The sequence below is a fragment of the Acanthaster planci genome, linkage group LG01 (assembly GCF_054643075.1).
Source record: "Acanthaster planci isolate LZ-2023a linkage group LG01, COTS_SCS, whole genome shotgun sequence".
In the NCBI taxonomy this organism is placed as follows: domain Eukaryota; kingdom Metazoa; phylum Echinodermata; class Asteroidea; order Valvatida; family Acanthasteridae; genus Acanthaster; species Acanthaster planci.
Genome location: NC_141777.1, coordinates 28325676 through 28346153, shown reverse-complemented (window position 1 = coordinate 28346153; position 20478 = coordinate 28325676). Strand labels below are relative to the sequence as shown.

Sequence of the window (20478 nt, the reverse complement as noted above, 5' to 3'; positions counted from 1 at the left end):
GACTCGCCGTGTTTCGCTGCGGCATACTGGGGTGAATAAATGGTGGAAAAGATGCACGAAGAAGTTGCGCAGTTCTCTTCATTACTCCTCAGGAGTCAGCGAGTGATCTCCACAGATGAGTTTCCGGCGGTAGGGAACAAATACCCAAATTATGAACTGCAGTATTTATATCATAAGTCGCAATCCTAGTGATGCCTACGGTTAAAGAAGGTGGGAACATGCCGCAGGAATGCATTTGACAACGTGGTGAGGTTTCATGTCGAGACAATTGTGGACAATGACAGAAAGGACAACGAATCTTCCCATGTTTTTTGTGTTTTGTACTTTCCTCTGGACCAGCTACATTCTTTCAGTTTTCTTGTGCGTATTTTTGGGAGAATTCGTATTAGTTAGTAATTCTGTTTATTGATAAGAGAGGCGTTTTGAGGATGTAAAGACGTAACCAGACTTTCATTGTCATTGGAATATCAGAATAATCACTAAAATTATCGAAATTTAAGTCTCCGACGACGATGATTTCCGTCTTAAGGCGGCCATGTTGAACATGCGGAAGTGTTACGGACACGCATGCGCAGTACCCACGATCCTCTGCAAATGCAACTCCGAGCATTCCTTGTAGCTCGCAAGCAGCGCGGAGTTTGTTTTGTCCTTGCAGCACGCGCAGTACTGGCAGTGGCCACCATTGACCCTTTTGATCTCTACTTGCTGACTCCTTGTGTTTAATAGCTCCTTGATATTCGTTCACAGCATGAGTCCAACATAACAAACTCAACCGACGCCTACAATTCGTCCAAATTTTACTTACTGTCTCTTTAAAGAGATCCAGTGCTACTTTGTGATGGGGCGACACTGATTTATTGGCGTACATCTACATCACTACTTTCCATTTTAGCTACAGCTATAAATTTATTGGCAATTTAGTATTTAGAAAATCAAAATTTGTCCCTCATTACTGAAACGGCAATATACAAAGGAAAATATAAATATTAGAAAGGCCAAGGAGGACTGCTCAGCGCATTATCCACTCTAACTTACCATCCATTACTTCTCTGTATGAACAGTGTGTCTTGCTGAAAGTTCATAAGATAATACTCGATCTTTCACATCCACTCAATGACTTGTTTAAATTCAACAGATCCAGTATACATCTCTGTGTTCCATCTGCTACACGTTGTCGTGCAAAAATTCTTTTGTCTCAAATGCAATCCACTTGTTTAATAGGTTTGTGAATAGGTAATTAATTATCCATGCTGCTAGACGTTGATTCTTTACTGTGAAGTTATTTACTGTGCAATGTTCCCGTACTTTGGTCCTTTAATTGTACTGTATCATTAATTGGTTAGTGATATGCATGTTGCATGTTAATAGTTTATATGTAGCCCTTTTTAGAATTGCCAGTGGAAATTGAATTTTTCTACTTTTTAGTGTGGACAATAAAATGAAACACTGTATACATGTACATGTGTACAAGGGGCATAATCCTTTCTGATGCCCCCTTTCTGACCATTGTTGGTTTTTAGCTCAGGCACTATTGTACCTAATTGAGCAAGTTCGATCAGCGGCAGTTTGTTAACCACTATCCAATTTTCCCTGATGACCGATATATATTTGATGCATACGTTACCAGTCTAAATCGACAACTGGTTGACTATTTGTCGCTGATCGAACTTACCAATGCAAGTAACTGCCACTATGATTTCAGTTTCTCTAGAAACCATTCCAACATTAGCGCCACCAACGGTAGAGTTGATATGCATCCCAAGATAAAAAAGGCCCAGTCATAACTGCCAGTCTGGTCGTACATCCAACCTAATACAACAAAATCAACAACAAAATGATTGCAAGTCTCCAATTACGATCGTCCCTGGCTCATTACCCAGTTTGTAGAAGTGTATACATGTAGAGGTCTGCATTAAGTGCTCGGTTGACTCCAGGACCACTGTTCTGTTGGCCCAAAGCCTTACCCCACCTCACCTTGCAACTACATGCCCAGATTTCATAAAGTGATGGTAGGCTTCGGTTCCAGCTTTGTATTAGTCTTTATTCAAAGACCTTCTATAGTTCATTCCGCGATCCGCGACACGAACTACACAGGGTGAGAATCTTTGCATTTGCACTTCTCATAAAGTATCTCTCTTCTGTGTGTGTACATGCGTGAAATGCTTGTTTTGTTTGTGACACACGTTTTGTATAGGCTCTCAAATTTTTCATAAGCCTCATGCTAGCTGTACAGTTCCTGTGGGATAATCAGGCCCTGTACATCACAACTGTCAATGAAGCCATCAAAATGAGCCACTGTAGACTTCTCAATGAGAGCGAACGCTGCTGGTGGCTTTGCGTAAGTTGCAAATGTTTGATAAAAAAGTAAAATACACGTATGTCCGACTTGAATGAAAGCTACTGAACCCCCCGTTAACATTAACTCAGCCATTAGTTTTGTATGAAACCAATGGTTATCCATACCTGGAACGAATCCAAGACTAAAACTGAAAACAGCTGCCAATAATTCCATCCAGCTGAAAGCGCTAGCCAGGAGATCAACTCCAAGCAGCTCCCTTGTATAGAGATCGTTGAGTGTGAAAAGTGTCCCAGACGAGCCAAAAAAGAGAAAAGCATTGACCATCATTGGCCAATACGTGTTAATCCAGGGAGTTACCAAGAGAGTTATGGAACTCGTTATGATCGTCAGCACCATTGCACATCGCAGTTTCAACCAACCTCGGTCCACGATAAGACCACATGTGATCCTGCAAACTAAGCTACCGAACCCCGCAGCTGCAGTGAATGTCACAGCATCATCCGGAGAGAAGCCCTTGACCTCCGCTAGGGAAACGTAATAGATATACCAAAGATCAGCTGCGAAGTGGCTACATGTGAATACGACTCCTGTGATCCAAAATGAAACCCGACCACAAACGGAGAATCCAAAATGCTTCAGTTGAGCACCGATGGCATCTTTAAAGGCGCCAAATTGTGACTGTATCGAGTTGTCGGTATTCTTGGCACTAGCTCGTATCTCTTCATTAGTGTCGGCGCGAAGTAGCTGGTAGTTTCCCTTCGTTTGAGTTTCGGTCGAAGGTGATCGCAATGTGGCACCACACACGCCAAGATGCAGGCTTAAGCCACCCATAAGAAGCAAGGTACCTCTCCAACCGTACGTGTTCAGCAACAATTGGACAAATGGTCCTGCGGTGATCAATCCTACAGAGGCCCCCGATGTTCCAATTGCATTTGCAGTGCCATAGTTTGTTGGAAAACAGCGTCCAATCAGAGCTCTTGTCAGTATATTGACAAAAATGATAGTTGGTCCTGCAGAAAAGACAGTGTAAAAATATGCGTGTGAATGGGAAATCTGAACAACAATCATTTAAAGATTTTTATCCCAAGAAGTAAATTTATATTACTGATATAACGTCCTTACCAGCTACAAGTGACAGTGTCAAAGTGAACACCACAGGTTTGGTGGTAAAGGACGCGACGATCATAGACATTCCAACCAAGAAGCCGCTGGCTGTGACCACAGTGCGGGTACCAAACATGACCTCCACAGGCCTGGCTAGTGGACCTATAGGGGAGAAAGTACGATGCATGGGATTTAAAAATTTCATAGGCTTCTGGTGTTGACACAAAGCTTATATTGAAGCAGATGAAGAGCACTCAGATGTTATTCAACTGAACGCAAACCAAAACAATTGTCATAATTTATTTTATGACTTATGCTGACTCATCAGAGACAAAACAAAGGAATAAAACAGGCTATGGCGAAAACTCATCACTATTTCTTGCAAATGTCATACTAAAGAAGTTGTAACCATGGACCTTGTTGATGAGCTATAAGATGACATTACCAGTGAATGCAGATGCCGTCCATAACTTGAATAATACGATGGCTGGAAGTGAAGGTGAATTTTGAAAGGTTTTATTTCGTCATATACCCTGGGTGATTGGGGTTAATTAAAAGTCATATATTATCGACCCTTCCCAATTTAATATACTGTGTCATTACAACAAGAAAATTGTACGGATCGAAGTCAAGACAACAAACGAGAGAATACCGACTGCTTTGCTTTTGGATGTGCAAGTTCCCCATCTAGAGCTGCAGTCTGTTCAGTGTATTTTCATCAGATCAAAATCCGATCCTGTGTCCATACATTTATTTTTCAGCTTCAAACAAGATGGGGCCTTGGCCGAGTGCAAGAAGTTTGCGTGATTTGAGCAAAATAGATGGCATGCTGAACAAGGTGCAGGGCCGGAATTCCCGAATAGGTGTAGCGCCCGTTTGTTGTATCGGCTCTCCAGCTTCTTGCGTGATTTGAGCAAAATAGACGGCATGCTGAACAAGGTGCATGGCCGGATTATCCCAAATAGGTGTAGCGTCCGTTTGTTGTATCGGCCCTCCAGCTTCTTGCGCGATTTGAGCAAAATAGATGGCATACTGAACAAGGTGCAGGGCCGTATTATCCCCAATAGGTGTAGCGTCCGTTTGTTGTATCGGCCCTCCAGCTTCTTGCGTGATTTGAGCAAAATAGATGGCATGCTGAACAAGGTGCAGGGCCGGATTATCCCGATTAGGTGTAGCGCCCGTTTGTTGTATCGGCCCTCCAGCTTCTTGCGTGATTTGAGCAAAATAGATGGCATGCTGAACAAGGTGCAAGGCCGGATTATCCCAAATAGGTGTAGCGCCCGTTTGTTGTATTGGCCCCCCAGAATAATGTTTCTCAGAATGTAGCCCACCCATAAAAATTAGGCCAAAGACATCACAGAGTGTACGTGTACCTGATCACTTATTTGGCAAAATAGGTCAGACCTAGTTTCGATCTGCAGTCTCTCCTGTCTTTGCCATAAAACTGATTTCGCTTGTTTTTTTTTTAAATCTGTCTAGGTTCCTTTGTTTCTATTATTAACATTCCATCCACGTAGAGTGGATGACGAACGATTTGAATTTTATAAGTTAGCTGAAGTCAAAATTGGTGAACGTATGAATTTGTTGTTTTTATTCTGTTGCGAAGTTATAAATTCATTAAATTGATTCAAATGATTGATCCTTGTTTTCTGGTGCTGTGAAGGGAACTTGGTGTCATGCTGGTGTTGCTGACTGAGGACGTCACCCCAGTATGTCAAGCCTGTTTGTAGACAAAGCAGAGGATGTCAACTTACTCTGCTGACACAACGGTTTGGATAGCACGTGCCGGATGTAGAGGTATCATGAGGTGGTTACTAGCAGCTTGTGATGCCAGAGAGATCGTACAGACAGCTGGGGAGGTACGGCGGCTTAGGTGAAATGTGACCTTCATCGGGTACAGCGCAATGAGGATCTCAAACCATTCAACCTTGACTTCATGTAGATCACAACACAATGTACACACCTCCCCTGGGATCGATCCTGTAATGACTGGAAGTATGTTATAGACGTGGCTCAACCTCGGGATCCGACACTCGTTTAACAAACTATGTCAACTCTTACCTTGATGTAGAGTCCTTCTGGGCACTCAAGCAAGACACACCGTACTCGGCTTAACTGTAGTTCGCCTACTGATCCTGCTGGCACTGCTCGTCACAACTTCAGTATTGTTAATGGGTTTGTTTTAACAACTTGTACACGAACCCACACGTGGTGGCAATATTCTGGACTTGGTGTTGACTGGTGTAGATTTTCATCATACGCATGTGTCCGTTAAAACCAAACACAGGCGAATCATATCGCTGTTAAATAAGGTGATATCAAAATCAAGAGACCTCTTCACACGATAAGCTCTATGGAGTTCTGTCAAAGCTAACTGGTCTGGAATGAGGCACAACACCTAGGAAATTTTCCCAGTTCTCAGACTGACACCAAATTTGCGGCTGTGAACATCGAAACTATATCTCTCACACTATGGAGAGGTTCCTACCGTGCAGGAACAAACTCATTCGATCCAGTGAACTAAAGCAACTACATGTAGTACGCTGAAGCCTGCAGAATGGCCGGGAAAGAAGTACAAAATGCTATGGAAATGCAGTTAGAGATCCTTTTCAACAAATTGAGAGTCTACGAGCGTCTAGACAAGACCTTATACTGCACGACTTGGAAAAAAGAACTCGCTGGAAGTAATTCATTAGGACTGGTAAACATTTCGCCAACAAAGAAACAAGCCAAAAGGACTAGCGGTGGGCAGTGAATCGCCTTCCTCCCAAAACAATTCCTACAGTGACGCACAAAGGTTGACTTTCACTATTGTTGAAGAAATGTCGGAAGTCTTCTGTAAGTACATTGCCAAATCAAGCTATATACTGTTCAAGTAAGATCAAAAGACAACAGAAGCATCCTGAAACCCATTGACAGTAAGAAACCGAACGAAACTATTGGTGAGACCTGTATCCGCAACCGAATGCTGAAAGAATGCATTGAGTGTCAGGCTGTTCCCCTTTCTAAGTTTTTCAGGAAGTCTCCCCAGACCGTGGAAGGATGCTAATGTTGCTCTTGCACTCAAACGGGGATCATGTTCAACAGCTACTAACTATAGACCCATCAGCCTGCTTTCTATTCTAAGCAAAGTGTTCGAATCAGTCATTCACAGCGAGTTGCAAACACATCTATTCGAACATAACTTGATGAAGATAAGTCAGTTGGGTTTAGACCTGGTCATGTCTGTAAGTTCTCAGTGGGATTTGCAGGCAGGAATTGGGTCAAGTTGGACACGCACAGGTATATGGTTTGTCACTCTTGGTCTTTATTCCTTGTGACTCCCATCCACGAACATGCACGCGGTCAACTAGAGCAGTAAAAACACAAACCACGTTGCTGTATACTAAACTACAATAACGCCATTACAAAAAAACATGCGAATTCTCATGCAAGGTTATTTATCACAGCTATCTAAATAATAATCAGAGTCAGCCTAAAGGGCTACAGAACTAAATAAGAATGTGTGGAAAAGAAGCAGGACTCTCAGACTGCAGTCCAATCCACGAGAAATCCCGAAAAGCAATGTTCTTTACACGTATATAGCAAGAACCCATGCACATGCACAAGTAAATTCACACGGCATTACAACGTAACCTGTGCATAACACGTGCAAATTGCTGCAGAAATTCACTAACTTTAATCCCAATAATCGCCTTGAATGACTCCGAAATATAAAGCCAAATTCTTGCCACTTTTCCCCTTCCCCATTGAGGCTACGATTACATCGGTGAGATGACTACATCCTCTCTTTAGGGCAAGGGATTGTTATGAATCTGAACGGTACGTGGTCTAGAAATTTCGATCAAAGTGAAAGTTGTATCTACTCCGCTACCTGGCCCGCGCAAGGGCGCCAACAGTCGGATTGATACTGCCGAAACCTACACTCCATCTTGAATTTAAACCTTTAAATTTCACACTTAAACTGAACGAGACAGTAAAATATAACATCCTCCCTAAGGGTTACACTGGTTTAATAGTAAGTTAACCAAGTCCACACGCTGCTTCCAGTAGGCAGATTTTGTTCACTGGCCTCCCATACTGTCCCTTGGCAGTCTTCACGCGAACCACTCGAACACAGCCGTCTTCACTGCGATGCACGTCTGTTACACGACAAAGTGGCCAATATCCACGATGACCAAGGGCAAGCTCATCTTTAAGGAGGCACAAGTCTCCAACCTCGAAGTTCCGCGACTGGGTGATGGACCTTTGTCGTTCCTGAAGTGTAGGTAGGTACTCTCTCAGGAATCTGCCCCGGAACTGTTGCACGATGTACTGAGTCTGCCTAAAAACGATTCCGCACCAGAGCATCCCGCTTCTCAAACAGACCTGGAGGGCAGGCACTCGCTGGCTCCGGGTTGACAACATCATTAGGCCTCAACGGAAGTAGGTCATCAGCGCTCGGACTGAGGGCACACAATGGACGACTGTTGTACATAAGCTCACACTCTGCGACTACTGTAGCCAGCTGATCCTCAGCAGGTACAGTGTCTGTCCCTTCAATACAGTCAGAAGGGCACGTCGCAGCGCCCGGAACGGTCGTTCGAAAAGGCCATTTCTTGCAGAAGCCTTCAGCACATTTGGTTGCCACACAATCTCTCGTTTCCACAGGAAGTCTGCAACCTTGCTGCTGTTCCACATCCTCACCAAGGCTTTCATCTCCACAATGCCCGCGGCAAAGTTGCCAGCGTTGTCAGTGACCATCTCGGTAGGTCGGGATCTTCTTGAAATGAAGCGACGAAATGCATTCAGAAAACTGGCAGTATCCAGTGATGGGAGGAGCTCGAAGTGCACTGCTTTGACTGAAAATGATACAATGCCCAATATCCAACGCTTGACATTTGGTCGGCCAATACGGATCATAACAGGGCCCATGACATCTGCTCCGACAACACCCCAGAGTGAGTTGGACTCCATACGACTTTCAGGTAGGCTTCCCTGGAGCTGTTCCTTGGGCTGTGCGATTACTCGTTGACACTCAATGCATCGTTTCTCCACTCCATACGCCAACTTGGGTCAACCAATGGCCGGAACTTCTCACGCAGCAGACACAACATCGTACTTAGAGGAGCATGGCTATAGGTGACATGATACTCTCGGCTAATGATGGTGGTCACGTGATGGCTCTTGGGAAGGATGATCTGGTGCTTCCTTCTATAGCTGATATTTGCCTTGTCCAGACGCCCACCGACTCGTAACAGCCCCACTCCATCAATGAAAGGCCGGAGGTTGTTTATCTCTTTATGCTTCATCATAGGCCTGCCCTTACCAAGCTTACTGATGACATCAGCAAAGCATCGGTTCTGGATGTATTTGAGGATTAACTCTTCGCTGTTCCTCATCTCTGCTACAGAAATACGATCGGCAACGGCTGACTTCTCTCCGCCACACATCCCTTTGTTTGCTGTCCGCCAATTCACAAACCTCACCAGCCACGCCACTGCAATCTTCAAATTTGTCCACGATGAATACCTCTTCACCAGCTTCATCAGACTTTCATCTTCCGCAGTTGGAGATGCATACTGATGCTTCCTTTCTGAACTCTGGGTAGTCGTTTAGTAGCTCTTCAACGATTGGAGATTTTGGCCTGGCTGTGCTTCTTCAATTTCATCCATCCTCAAAGCTGCTTCTAATTTAGCCCTCCTTTGTGCTGCCTCCAGCTCAGCTCGGTGTTTCGCCATGTCTGCCTCCATACGAGTGCGCTCAATTTCAAGCTCTCTTCTGAGTGCAGTTGACCTTGAAGATTTGCTTGAGGACTGAGAAAATGTGCCGCCTTTCTTGCCTGAAGACCTTGTCTTTACTGAACGGTTACCGGTAGCACTCTTTATTTGTGATGACTCTGCCATAACATTGGAAACTTTGGTGGACTTACCGGATGATGATTGATCCGGTAAAACTGTAGCAGCTCCACTGACGTTCTTACCCGACATCTTGCTGAGGGACCGAAGCTTGAATATGGCCTTTTCCAACTTCATACCGCTCTGCAACAGCATGCCATGCTGCACTGGAGGAAGTGTTGACTGTAAGTTCTCAGTGGGATGTGCAGGCAGGAATTGGGTCAAGTTGGACACGCACAGGTCTATGGTTTGTCACTCTTGGTCTTGGTCTTATGTAAAAACATAAACCACGTTGCTATATACTAAACTACAATAACGCCATTACAAAAAAAATATGCGAATTCTCATGCAAGGTTATTCATCACAGCTATGTGTGACTTTCACTCACAGCTTCTCCTTTGCTGCTCATGTGTCAAATGTGGCAGCAAGAGCTGGAAAGAGTGTTGGCATGCTCAGGAGAATAGCTTCATGCTTGGGTCCGGCAGGCAGGCAGAAGGTGTGCAAGGCACACACAAGGAGCAGAATGGTATATGATCCACTTGCACGGTGCTTTTCAAGTAACAGCTCACTGCGCTCACTTGACACCTGCGCTAACCTATTAAATCACCGAGCCAGCTCTACCTTTGCAGTCTCTATACCACTGTCGCACGGTTACCAGGATGGGGCTCGTCAGCCGATAGCCAGTTCCAATTATGGTCAACATGTTGTCAAGCTGCTTAGTAGCAAAAGCTCCTAACTTACAAATGGAGCCTTCAGCATTGCCACCGTTCCTGTCTACCAGCAGCCATCTATGTCTGGACTTGTATACCAGAGAGCATTGTTGGGCAGCCTTTATATAGAGATGGCAGCAAATAATCGTGCACCATTATCTTCAAGGAGATATTTTTTTGTGCTGGCTATATTTATTTTCAAGTTATCTGTTTTTTTTATCTTCTTGTTAAATTTTCTTAGTTAATTTAGTAATGTATCATATTTTCTCTTCCCCCATATTTGTATATCTTGAATTTCATTTAGGGCCAATTAATTGGGGTCATCTGTAAAAAAAATGAAATGGTTCCAGTATTGCCTATGACGTGAAAGATTTTCGGGCTTTTGATGAAGTTGCAGTAATTCAAATTTGGTTACCAAATACATATATCTAGATTTTCAATCGAGTGACAATGACAACCAGTAGATGAGTCTGGGTAAAAAAACAAACAGTCTGTGTAAAAATCAAAGCCTGTTTGTCCTGTTGTCACGGTACGATAATTACCGATGTAGACTCCATCCGATCATAGAGCTACAACCCATAGCTCTTTGCCTTTTATTTCGGAAATAGTGGATGTGCCTGAGCGTATTTATTTCATGAATTCAGTGTGAATTCAGTGCGACATGGGCACGGAGAAGAATTACTGGACGATCTGGACATGCTGGCTAATCTGGGTGCATTGGATATTTGTACGCCTTCCCTATCAACACCTTGAACCGTTCTGGTGATTATCCTTCCCTTTTCGTATAGTGTGTCGACCGATTGCCGCTGATCCCCTGCTGTATAGAAAATTTCCTGGTTAGGAACCCTGAAAACTACTTTTCGCGGTGGAATTTGTCATGCGAGTGTGGCATCAAGTGCAACCTCACATGACTGGAAGAAAGTGGGGTGTGCCCTCTCGCTGGGCAAGCAGTTCAACTGAAACAGTCGGTGTATCAAAGGATGTTGAAGTCTATCAAACAATGAAAAGAAAATACATGTTCCATTGTTTAAGGGACTGGATACCTGACACAAGGGGGTTTTCATTATTATTAAAAACCTAGGAAACATAAATATGCAAGTAACAACTCGTTATTACGAGTGTAAATCAATTATACAAATCATTGTGGAGATATGGAGATCAATCCCGTGTGCTCTAAATCTTGATGCTTAAATTGTGCTCTATATGTGATTTAAATCTGGAATTGTGATAGTTAATAGAAACAGGTTGAATGGCCAACATCTATTGCTGCAAGGCAGGCATAAGGTAGCTGGCCAGCCTGTGGAGAGTGGCCCCATAAGAGTTCTGATGGTCAGGAAGTTGTAAAAGTATGTTTCCCTTTGAGTTTTACAGTGCGTTTATATGGAGGTGGCCTTCATCAGTCCCCTTTATTTTACTTTGCTTTACTCCACTTTACTTTGCATTTAATGTGAAGAGATACAAAGATAATATACATGCAGCTGTAGAAGGAAGACCCACAAGAAACATAGCTTGTCGATTAGATGTTCAGAGTACACTCGTAGTGACAAATATTCAAACCATTGGTAAACCTATTACAAATTAATTAGAAAAGGTAAAGTACATGTACGTGTATAAAATGATATGTATCCGGTAACCTGTACGGCTGTTAACCGGTGAAAGAACTTACTTGTCAGCTAAATAGTTATTCCATAATTTATTTTTTATAGGCTTATAGGCTTTTGGAGGTGTAAAGGTGGAGGGGCTGGTTATATTTATTTCAACAAATTATCATTGAGCTCCACAGCTTAGCCCCCTCACGTTTCACAATAGTGTTAGAGATTTTAGTCCGTGCATAGGATCGATGAAATTCATGACGTTGCCCTGTAAAATAGTTGGTGTTTCTTCAGATTTTGCGAGCTGTGAGCAAGTTAGTTTTGGGTAATGTGATTAACGTTAGTAATGTTTAAAAATAGTACAGTTATAAAAGAGATAATCGTTGGAGTCCTGAAAGTTAGCATTGTTAATATTAAGCACAATTTTTTCCTGTAATTTGAGGATTCGATGTCTCGCAGTGTTTCCCCGTGCAAAAATACCATATGTCATGCAAGGTGATATCTAGGCATTGTACAAGGTCAATAAAAGAATCTATGTAAACGTTGACTCAATACCTATATTTCTAGAAATAGTCGTAGAAATATGGCTGATGTGTTTATTTCAAGTTAGGCAGTTAGATATAATCATAAAATTTTTATTGTATCAGTTTTTGTAATAGGACTATCTGTATCCTCGAATGATGCATTCCAGTGGATGGGTGATGTTGTGTTTGCTCATAGAGAAAGGACACAGGAGTTTGCACTGCCCGGGCTGTAGTATCTGGCCAATTGCATGCCTGGTATGTCCATAGCTAGAGTGCAGCGAGGGAGGAGAAGAAAACTACAAGCTTTGCATGGGTAATGGACAGCATATCAACATTTAAAAAGTGTATTTACGATGGCAAAAGTAGGTCTAATATCAGGGATTTTTCTCTCTCTACTTCCTGGTCACAGCAATAATTTGTGTTTAATTGCAAGCAAAAACTACAAGAAGGCTATAGGATGTTACTGGCCACGCTTATTAGGCTATACCTCGCTAAGATCACAGAAAAAGTGCACAGAAGGAGTTGCAACTCTGGCACTTCAAAGTGTTCAATGATGGTCGCCGCCGAGTCAGACGAATAATAGAAAACATTCTAAAAATGCCTCATTACTGCCTGCATCTTAGCCGGACAAGCGGGTCAGTAATATCATACCAATACTTCAAGAAGGGGTATAACAAAAACCATTTCCTAACAAATTCAATAAAAAAACGACAGTATGGACGGGGAAACAGAAAGGCATCCAGAACAGGGGTGGGGCAAAAATAGAGTATTTTGTAGTGTAAATTGTATGGTACTTTGAGGGGTGGGGGTACATTTTGGCCTTTTACACGCATTAGGAACGAAAAGAAATAAAACAGACCCCCAATATTCGCTTTTCTTATTATTTCAAAGAAAAATCTGCCGGGGGGAGGGCATGACCCCCGTTGGCTCCTTGATCTGCCATAGGGAAAAATGATTTTCAAATCAGTTAACAAGGTAAAGGTATAAAGCCAAGGTTCCAATTGAGCATATTACCTGATACATAGATCATGCCATTGATGACAGATATTATCCATCCGATCAGCCAAGTCTGGGCTGTGAATTGTTCCTGTAGTGTTGGTAACATCACTCCCAGACCTTTGAGCATCCCGATCCAAAACAAGAAGCTCATGAAAAGGCAAAGAACTGCACACCAGTTCTGGTAAGAACCACAAACCCGAGTTCTGCCGGTGCGCATCATTATTGGCCAAAATTGTAACTAAACTGCTCCCGGCGTATGCACATACAAGTACATATAAGTCTTACTCAGGGCACCCGTTGTCAGCCGTCGGTGATGGCCAGGAAAGATTAAGCGGTCACCCTTTGTTGAGAGCTGCTGCATGCATACAACTAAGTGCACCGCGTCACGGTTATCGCCCGATACATAAAGAAAGCGAATAAGAGTAACCTCGTTCGGCCTAGGGCCGTTTGTTAGCCTGTTTGGGGTTTGGTATACCCAGCAAGAAATGAGACCAAGGGGTACCTCCCCCCACCATGTCCAATCCCTATACACATTCCAGACTATTGTTACTTAACACATCCTCCCAAGATGTCTGAAAGGAATTCCCCAGATTCCAGCGAGACAATGACCAACACAAAGCAGGGGGGTCTCTCCGTCTCATACCTTGCTGCATATGGGGTTTGGAAGAGACAAGGGCCCTATTTGGTTTGGGTCGAATCTTTTTTGTTCACTCAAAATTTACCCACCTCAAATAGCGCCCACTTATATTGTCTCCACCTTGCTTCAAAAGGCTAATGGTTATCATTTTGGCTTCGACTGAGGGGAAAGTATTTTATGCCGGTGACCCTGTGTGGAATTTCCTACAAAGAAAAATATGGGACAAACCTAATTTTAAGAAATAATATTACACCCTCCCCTCGACCAACCGACCGATCTTCCCTCAGGTGAAAATATGAGAACCATTGAATTAATTACAAACGCCTTTTTGATAGGCAAATCGGCTAAACCCAGATGGACACCTCGGTCCTAAAAGATCTTTGTCCTTTCCATATTGTCGGAAATAATGGGATGGCGCTCATTGTGGTTATAACCCTTTTTTCACAGGTCGATAGGTTATCAGCTGCATGTATGCCGCATGCGCCCACAGGATTATGTTTACACGTGTAGAATATACAGCGCAGTATTAAAGTGGGGATTGGACTTGCCCAGTGGGCAAGCCAGTTCAGTAAAGGGAGATTTGATTCAAGTGAAATTTTCCCGATGCAGTTGGGACTGGTATACGACCTGGCTTCGTCGGTTATTTCTTTTGTCTTACGATCATACCTTCCTCTATGATTATACCAGGCACGAAATGGGACAGAGGGGTATCCCCCAACGAGTCCAATCCGTATAGGCCTACACACTCGAGCCTATATTATCACTTGACACATCCCCCCTAGATATCTGAAAAGAATTCCTGAGATACCAGTATAACATTGACCAGCACAAGAGCAGGGTGGGGTTCTCCCTGTCCCATAGTTTGCTTCATTGTGGTTACGATTATTTAGCAGGCAAATGTTGTCTAAGCGTTGAATGAATAATCGACGTAATGTTGCATAACTGTAGTAAAAGGTATAGCGTTCTAAAGCGGACAAGCAAATGTGTGTGTGAGTTGGAACGTCGTGTTTGTGAATTGTAAACGTCGTGTGTGTGAATTGCAAAGTGCAAATTGTCATTATTTTTTTCTTTTGATTTTATGTGTCGAGTCATCCTGAAAGACTCCGTTCCACAAAAATTTGCAGCCTGAAAAGTCTTTATTTAAGAATTGAATCTGACACATACCGTACAGCTTCATTTTCAAACGCAGAAGTGCACAGATCGACGCTAAAAGCGTCGTATTGGGATCCCTCTATAGAGCCTAAAAGTTGACCTCTGATGGCGCGCTTCTGGAACCCTTGGAGAGGAAAAATAATGTGCAGAGATTTTAGAATTTGTAATATTTTTTTCGTCCAGTTACAGTCTTTAAAAATCCAACTCGGAAAAGGGGCTTTGAAAATATTTGCTAGTAGATCAAGTTATAGAAACGGAAAAATCACCTAACATAAAACAGAAATATCCTGCCAAAAATTGACCCATCACTTCCGAAAATCTAAAATACATGAAGGACAGTGCAATGCGCCAGTCTCGTACATAGCTGAATATTTACGGTTTGAAATTTTATGGTAGTCCGTCGGTAAAAACCGAAATAAAAACAGACAAAATATTTTAAACACTCTCATAATTTATAAGTAGTAAGCCTAAAGCAATATTCTACTTCATTTATGAAAAATTCTAATGTTTTATCTAACCTTTGCTGACAACAATTGCATGATGTCAATTCAACTGAATCTGGAACCCATCAATTGCAAGTAGGTAAATCTTTGAAACGTTGTACAATCTCGTTTTCAAGTAAGCACGGGCAGTGAAAACAAACGTGCATGAACATGGAGACCTAGGTACGATATCGCCGGAAGTGAAAGGTCGTTAGGAAAATTCGTTTTTTACATATCTCAATGTAACTTTTCCTAAATATTACTTGAGGAAGACTAAGTTAATATTCCAACATGACTGTTTCATGGGGTGGTTTCAGTTAGGAATTATTCTTCCAAAAATTATCGAACGTGAACGTAAAATCCCCATAGGAGGACAGCGCGAGGTTCTGGAAGCTCACTGAGTGACCTTTTACTTTCAGGCTCTCTTGGCCCAGCGTCTGGTAGCGTAGACTACACACAGTACTGTCTACACAAGCCTGCTTCCCAGACACACGCGACGTTTGCAATTCACAAACCGAGATTCCAACTCGCACACACTCACACCTGTTTGCATACAAAGTGTGGACATTCTTTTGTTCTCCCGTGGTTAAGGAAACTTGAGGAAAATGCTCGTTTTTATCCAACTACGATAACTCCTTCGAGCTGGATTTTTGATGATGATTTCCTGGACTGTTCCTCTTCATTTTGCCACAAATAACCTTGACTCCAAAGTGCCTCTGAAACTAGAGGGAAAACATTAGGCTATGTGGACGCGTGCGAGTCCACACAACGCCATCGCGCCCTACATTAATTCTTTTGTGCAGAGGTCCACACTATGTTTGCCACGCTTACACATGTAAGGAGGATGATTGTAATTTTCTTTATGTACAATAAGTTCAGTTCCTTTCCCTGGAAAATGATTTTCTTTTTTAAGCTACACCCCCCCCTGGTAAGGTAATATCATTCTACAGTAATTAGACCCTTGAACAAAGAGCCCCTTTGATTTAGCACCATGTGCTCAGCATTCCTTCTAGACCCACCCAGTTTTGCAGATTGGCAGTGAAGAGCACACACCACATTTTTATGAGTTCTCTGCCCCTCGCTTAGTCTGCCGTTTTTTCGGTAAGTTCCCTTATATTACTTTGTTTTCCTTAATGAAACTGTTGGAAAGAAGATTTTTATTGTGTGCTGTAGATTACCCTAGGTTCTTTTTGGGATATTTGCATTAAATTGTGAAGTTTTTGTTATATCAATACAATGCCTACGGCCAGGTACATGTGCGTGTACTTGAGTTTCCATCCTCTCGGTAACCTTTGTAGGCTTATTTTAAAAAATATGTTTATTTCATGTTTTATGAAATACATGTAACTTGTGAGAGATGGGTATTACAGCCTGGTCATGTTTGTGCTCGATTCATGAATTCTACACATTTACTCCTGTTCCTGATTTTTATGCATCCTTACTTGATTACGTTTACCATTTTATTGCTCTGTCTTTATTAGTGACGTTCTTTGCTGTTGGGATGAAAAACTAGAGGAATTTAGTTGTGACAAGTTTTAACTTTTACTCATCGTGATTTGTGTAGTCTTGTGCCACAGTAATGACTAAAATGTATTACTTTGCCCTGCATACCTTTGTTGAAAGGATTCAAGCTCTCAAACATTTTTTTCACACTTCAGAGCTGTTTTCACCTTGTTTTCCTTATTAAGGTTAAGCCTAAGTATTTAACAGCGATTTTCTTTCTTGCTTTGTATATTACATATACATGTACATTTACTTTCACTCTTTAACTGATACACGTAGTAGAGTCCCATTCATAAGATCAGTGGTCTGGTATGTAAGGAGAGATGCTTTACAATGGAGTTAGTGTTTCAGCAGTTTAGACTTGTTCCTTATTCCTTTGGTTAACATTAATTCCGGTCATCTTTTATACATAATGATTGTGTTACTGATTGATTTACGGTGGAAGGACTAAAGTCTCCTCTAGCCTCAAGCCGGGTTGAGCACTTGGTTTGTCTGTAGCCAGCTGACCTTGAAGGCAGGCATAGTCTTATCCTCCATTAGGGATTCACAGGGATTTTGGTGGTTTGGACTGCTACATGCACCTCTGGCTGTGGTTTTTTGTTTACAGGTTGTGAAAGGGAGAGCCAGATGGTTTGTGTGAACTAACTATGGAACTATAGGGACTGGTCATCTTATTTTGTAGACTTATAACATTTGCCTTGTTTAACTTTTAAAGGTACTTTTTGCATATAATCCTCTATCTTTTTCATGTATTCGTTAGTTTTTCTTTGTTTTTTAATGTTGCAGGTTGTCAAAGCTGTTGTGTTAATTGTTTTGCAACCCTCTTATATGCTGTGTTGGCTTTCGGTTATTTTAGTTTTGATTTTGGTTAGGTTTTGGTTTTTTTGTTGAAATTCATTCATTTTTTGGCTTGTATTTGCTTGACTTAAAATTTTGTTGAATCCATGCTCCTATTTCTTGTGACCAGCAAAGTGTCATTAATTGGCTTCCAATTTTTTTCGTAGTTTGACGTAGTTTCATTAAGTGCATTTTTTGAAGATCAAAGTTAATCTAGTCCCATTCTGTCCAGACGTCACACTGGTTCTTCTTTTTTTTTAGATCACCAGTTTGATTGAGTTTGTGGTGAGACACTTCCTTTTTTATATATTGTTTGGATTCTGTTGAGCATTGCCCCTAAGCAATAAATTTTGGAATTTCATTTTTTTGTTTTGTTTCCTCCTTTCTGTAAAATTTGCGGTCGTTTGTCTCCACCTAATTTTCCTTGCGACTCCTCCCTACCCGATCAAATTTGAAGTTTTTTTAGCGAGTTCCCCAAATTCTGGTTTGTTTTTTGTTTATTTAGACTTAGTTTAGGGTGCCATTTTTCCGTGGTACACACACAACGTTTGCAACTCACGCACACGACATTTGCCTGTCCGCTTTAGAACACCATAGAAAGGGAGAGGTGAATATGCATAGAAGGCGTGTGTGAGTGATTGTAGTACCCCCGTTGGGTGGGGGGGTGTCAGTAGATAAAACTGGAATAAATATCTTTGACTGTGGACAAAGGGCAGAAAAGGACACTTGCTGATTGTGGTGTTCACTTAAGCAATGGTCTGCCTCAAGTGTTTAATTCTAACAATTCTCATACTTTGAATTAAACAGAGACATGAATTTATGTCAAGGATATATAATTCACCTAGATTTACTCACTAGGAGTGTTCCTTTTAGTGCATTTGTCACACTTCCTATGGCATTGTGTTCTTGTCAGTGCAGGGTCCAGGAAACAACACTTCAAACTCACATGGCCCATATCCTGCCTCTATAAAGTTTTACATAAACAACATTCCTTGGGACAAAGCCCACATGTGCACCGACCTAGTTCCCTAGCCTGAGACTTGTCTCTCATAAGTAAAAAAACACACATCTGTCCTACTGAGCTGGGCCAATAAACTATCCCAGGCTAATGTGGTTATACAGTGATGAGTCACCACAGTCCATGTGGGAGTCCATGCCACTGTGGCTAGAGTCAATGACCCTGCCATGTGGTCACTGCTGTGCATTCTCTACACATTATCCAGTACATGTATAATACAGGTGTGACACGAGGTTCATAAGTTTTTACTGTCTCCTATCTTCCAATTTCTTCTGCTTCTTACTAACTCAGTTGCAACAATTGTTTCAAGATGATTAACTTTCAGGAAAACTTTGTTACAATGAAATACATCTACTGTCGAACGTTCACCCCAGATCAGAATACATGTAAGGCCGACTCTGATCCAGTGTTTCAAGTCGGGACATTCTCCAGAATAAAAATGGTACAAACTTCATCTACATTTTAATAGCAATGTATGGCAAGTTCTTCTACATGTGTGTAGAGTCCAAAACCTTATATACTTTGGATCCAACATCAACTAGTCCATTGCCAAACAAATACAAGAATAAGGGCAATAAAGTTGTAGCTTTATATACCAAACTATTATCATAAACAGCTATACTTGACATAACACAAAGAACTCAAAATAATGTAGAAAAGAATCAATAAAACAAGAATTGAACTTGAAACATACCTGTGGACAAAGGGCAGAAAAGGACACTTGCTGATTGTGGTGTTCACTTAAGCAATGGTCTGCCTCAAGTGACCAGCACAGTCAACAGAGCCAACATCCTGTCCTTTGGGTTCTACCATAAGTCCAGGGGTAGGGCCACTAAGTAACTTTAGGACTGGTCCATTTCAATTTTGGGGGGTGCCTAATTTCTCTATCCTCTACACTCTCCCCTGCAAAAAGAAAGGTTGTCCCTAACATTTGGCAATAAATAACAAAACAGTCATCTCAGATTAGACAGTTCATCCAAGGAACAGTTCATTAGCGTCCATTCCTAGAGCTGGCGGCTCTGCAGTTGCTTGCTGGTTCCTTCCCACGCAGCAACCTGGTAGAGGGAGAGGTTGATGGGGTCATGACGTCCATCGTGCTCATCTCTCTGGGTCTGTGGAACCGTGGTAGAATGGACAAGAACTGGTGCCCCGTGGAACATCGGATGAAGATACCAATGAAGCTATAAATCCTTGGACCCAGCATCACAGCATGGCACCTCGGTGGTTCTGTACTCACATAGAGGTACCCAGGAGTGGCAGCTCACGGTCCTTCTACACACTGCGCAGTGGTTTTTCCTCTTCACTGGTCTCAGCTATGTGGGTGTTCATAGATCTGGAAACTGAACAGCATTACTGTACTCCAGGGATGGTCCAAGGTGGTGCGTACGGGTAGTTCCTCATCCACGTTGTGGGCATTAATGGCGGAGCTTGATGACTGTATGGGTTGACCCACATCGACATAACAGGAACAGGGGGGTTCGGTGCCTGCATGGGGTACATCTGTGGTGGGGCAAGTGAAACTGCATCTACCTGTGGATGCATGCTGTGAGTAGCTGGAATTCCCAGCTGGTCATACTCAAATATTCTGGGTGGATGCCGATTGCGTGTTGGTCTTTCTTGGACCTCCGGGTGGGTATAGTCCTCAGGATCGGCAAGGCCCTCAGTGGAAGGAGTAGCATCATCTGCTGTGGTGTCGGGGTTCTCTGGCTGTAGCGTAGTTGTTGGCTGGATGTCTGGAACTGCAT

General features: G+C 42.4%; 1 protein-coding gene across 2 annotated transcripts; it reads right to left on the bottom strand.

Moving 5' to 3' along the window:
• Positions 1-710: 710 nt before the first annotated feature.
• LOC147800642 (monocarboxylate transporter 2-like) lies at positions 711-13507 on the bottom strand. 2 transcript variants are annotated; one of them, XM_087145595.1, is made up of 4 exons: positions 13120-13507; positions 3422-3565; positions 2464-3309; positions 711-1809 (listed from the first exon to the last, which is right to left on the bottom strand). In XM_087145595.1, exons 1-4 carry the CDS (start codon positions 13322-13324, stop codon positions 1691-1693), a joined length of 1314 nt encoding a protein of 437 aa, XP_087001721.1. In that variant the 5' UTR covers positions 13325-13507; the 3' UTR covers positions 711-1690. The 2 variants fall into 2 exon arrangements, with proteins under 2 accessions (XP_087001721.1, XP_087001710.1); XM_087145584.1 differs by having other exon boundaries at positions 711-3309.
• Positions 13508-20478: the final 6971 nt, after the last annotated feature.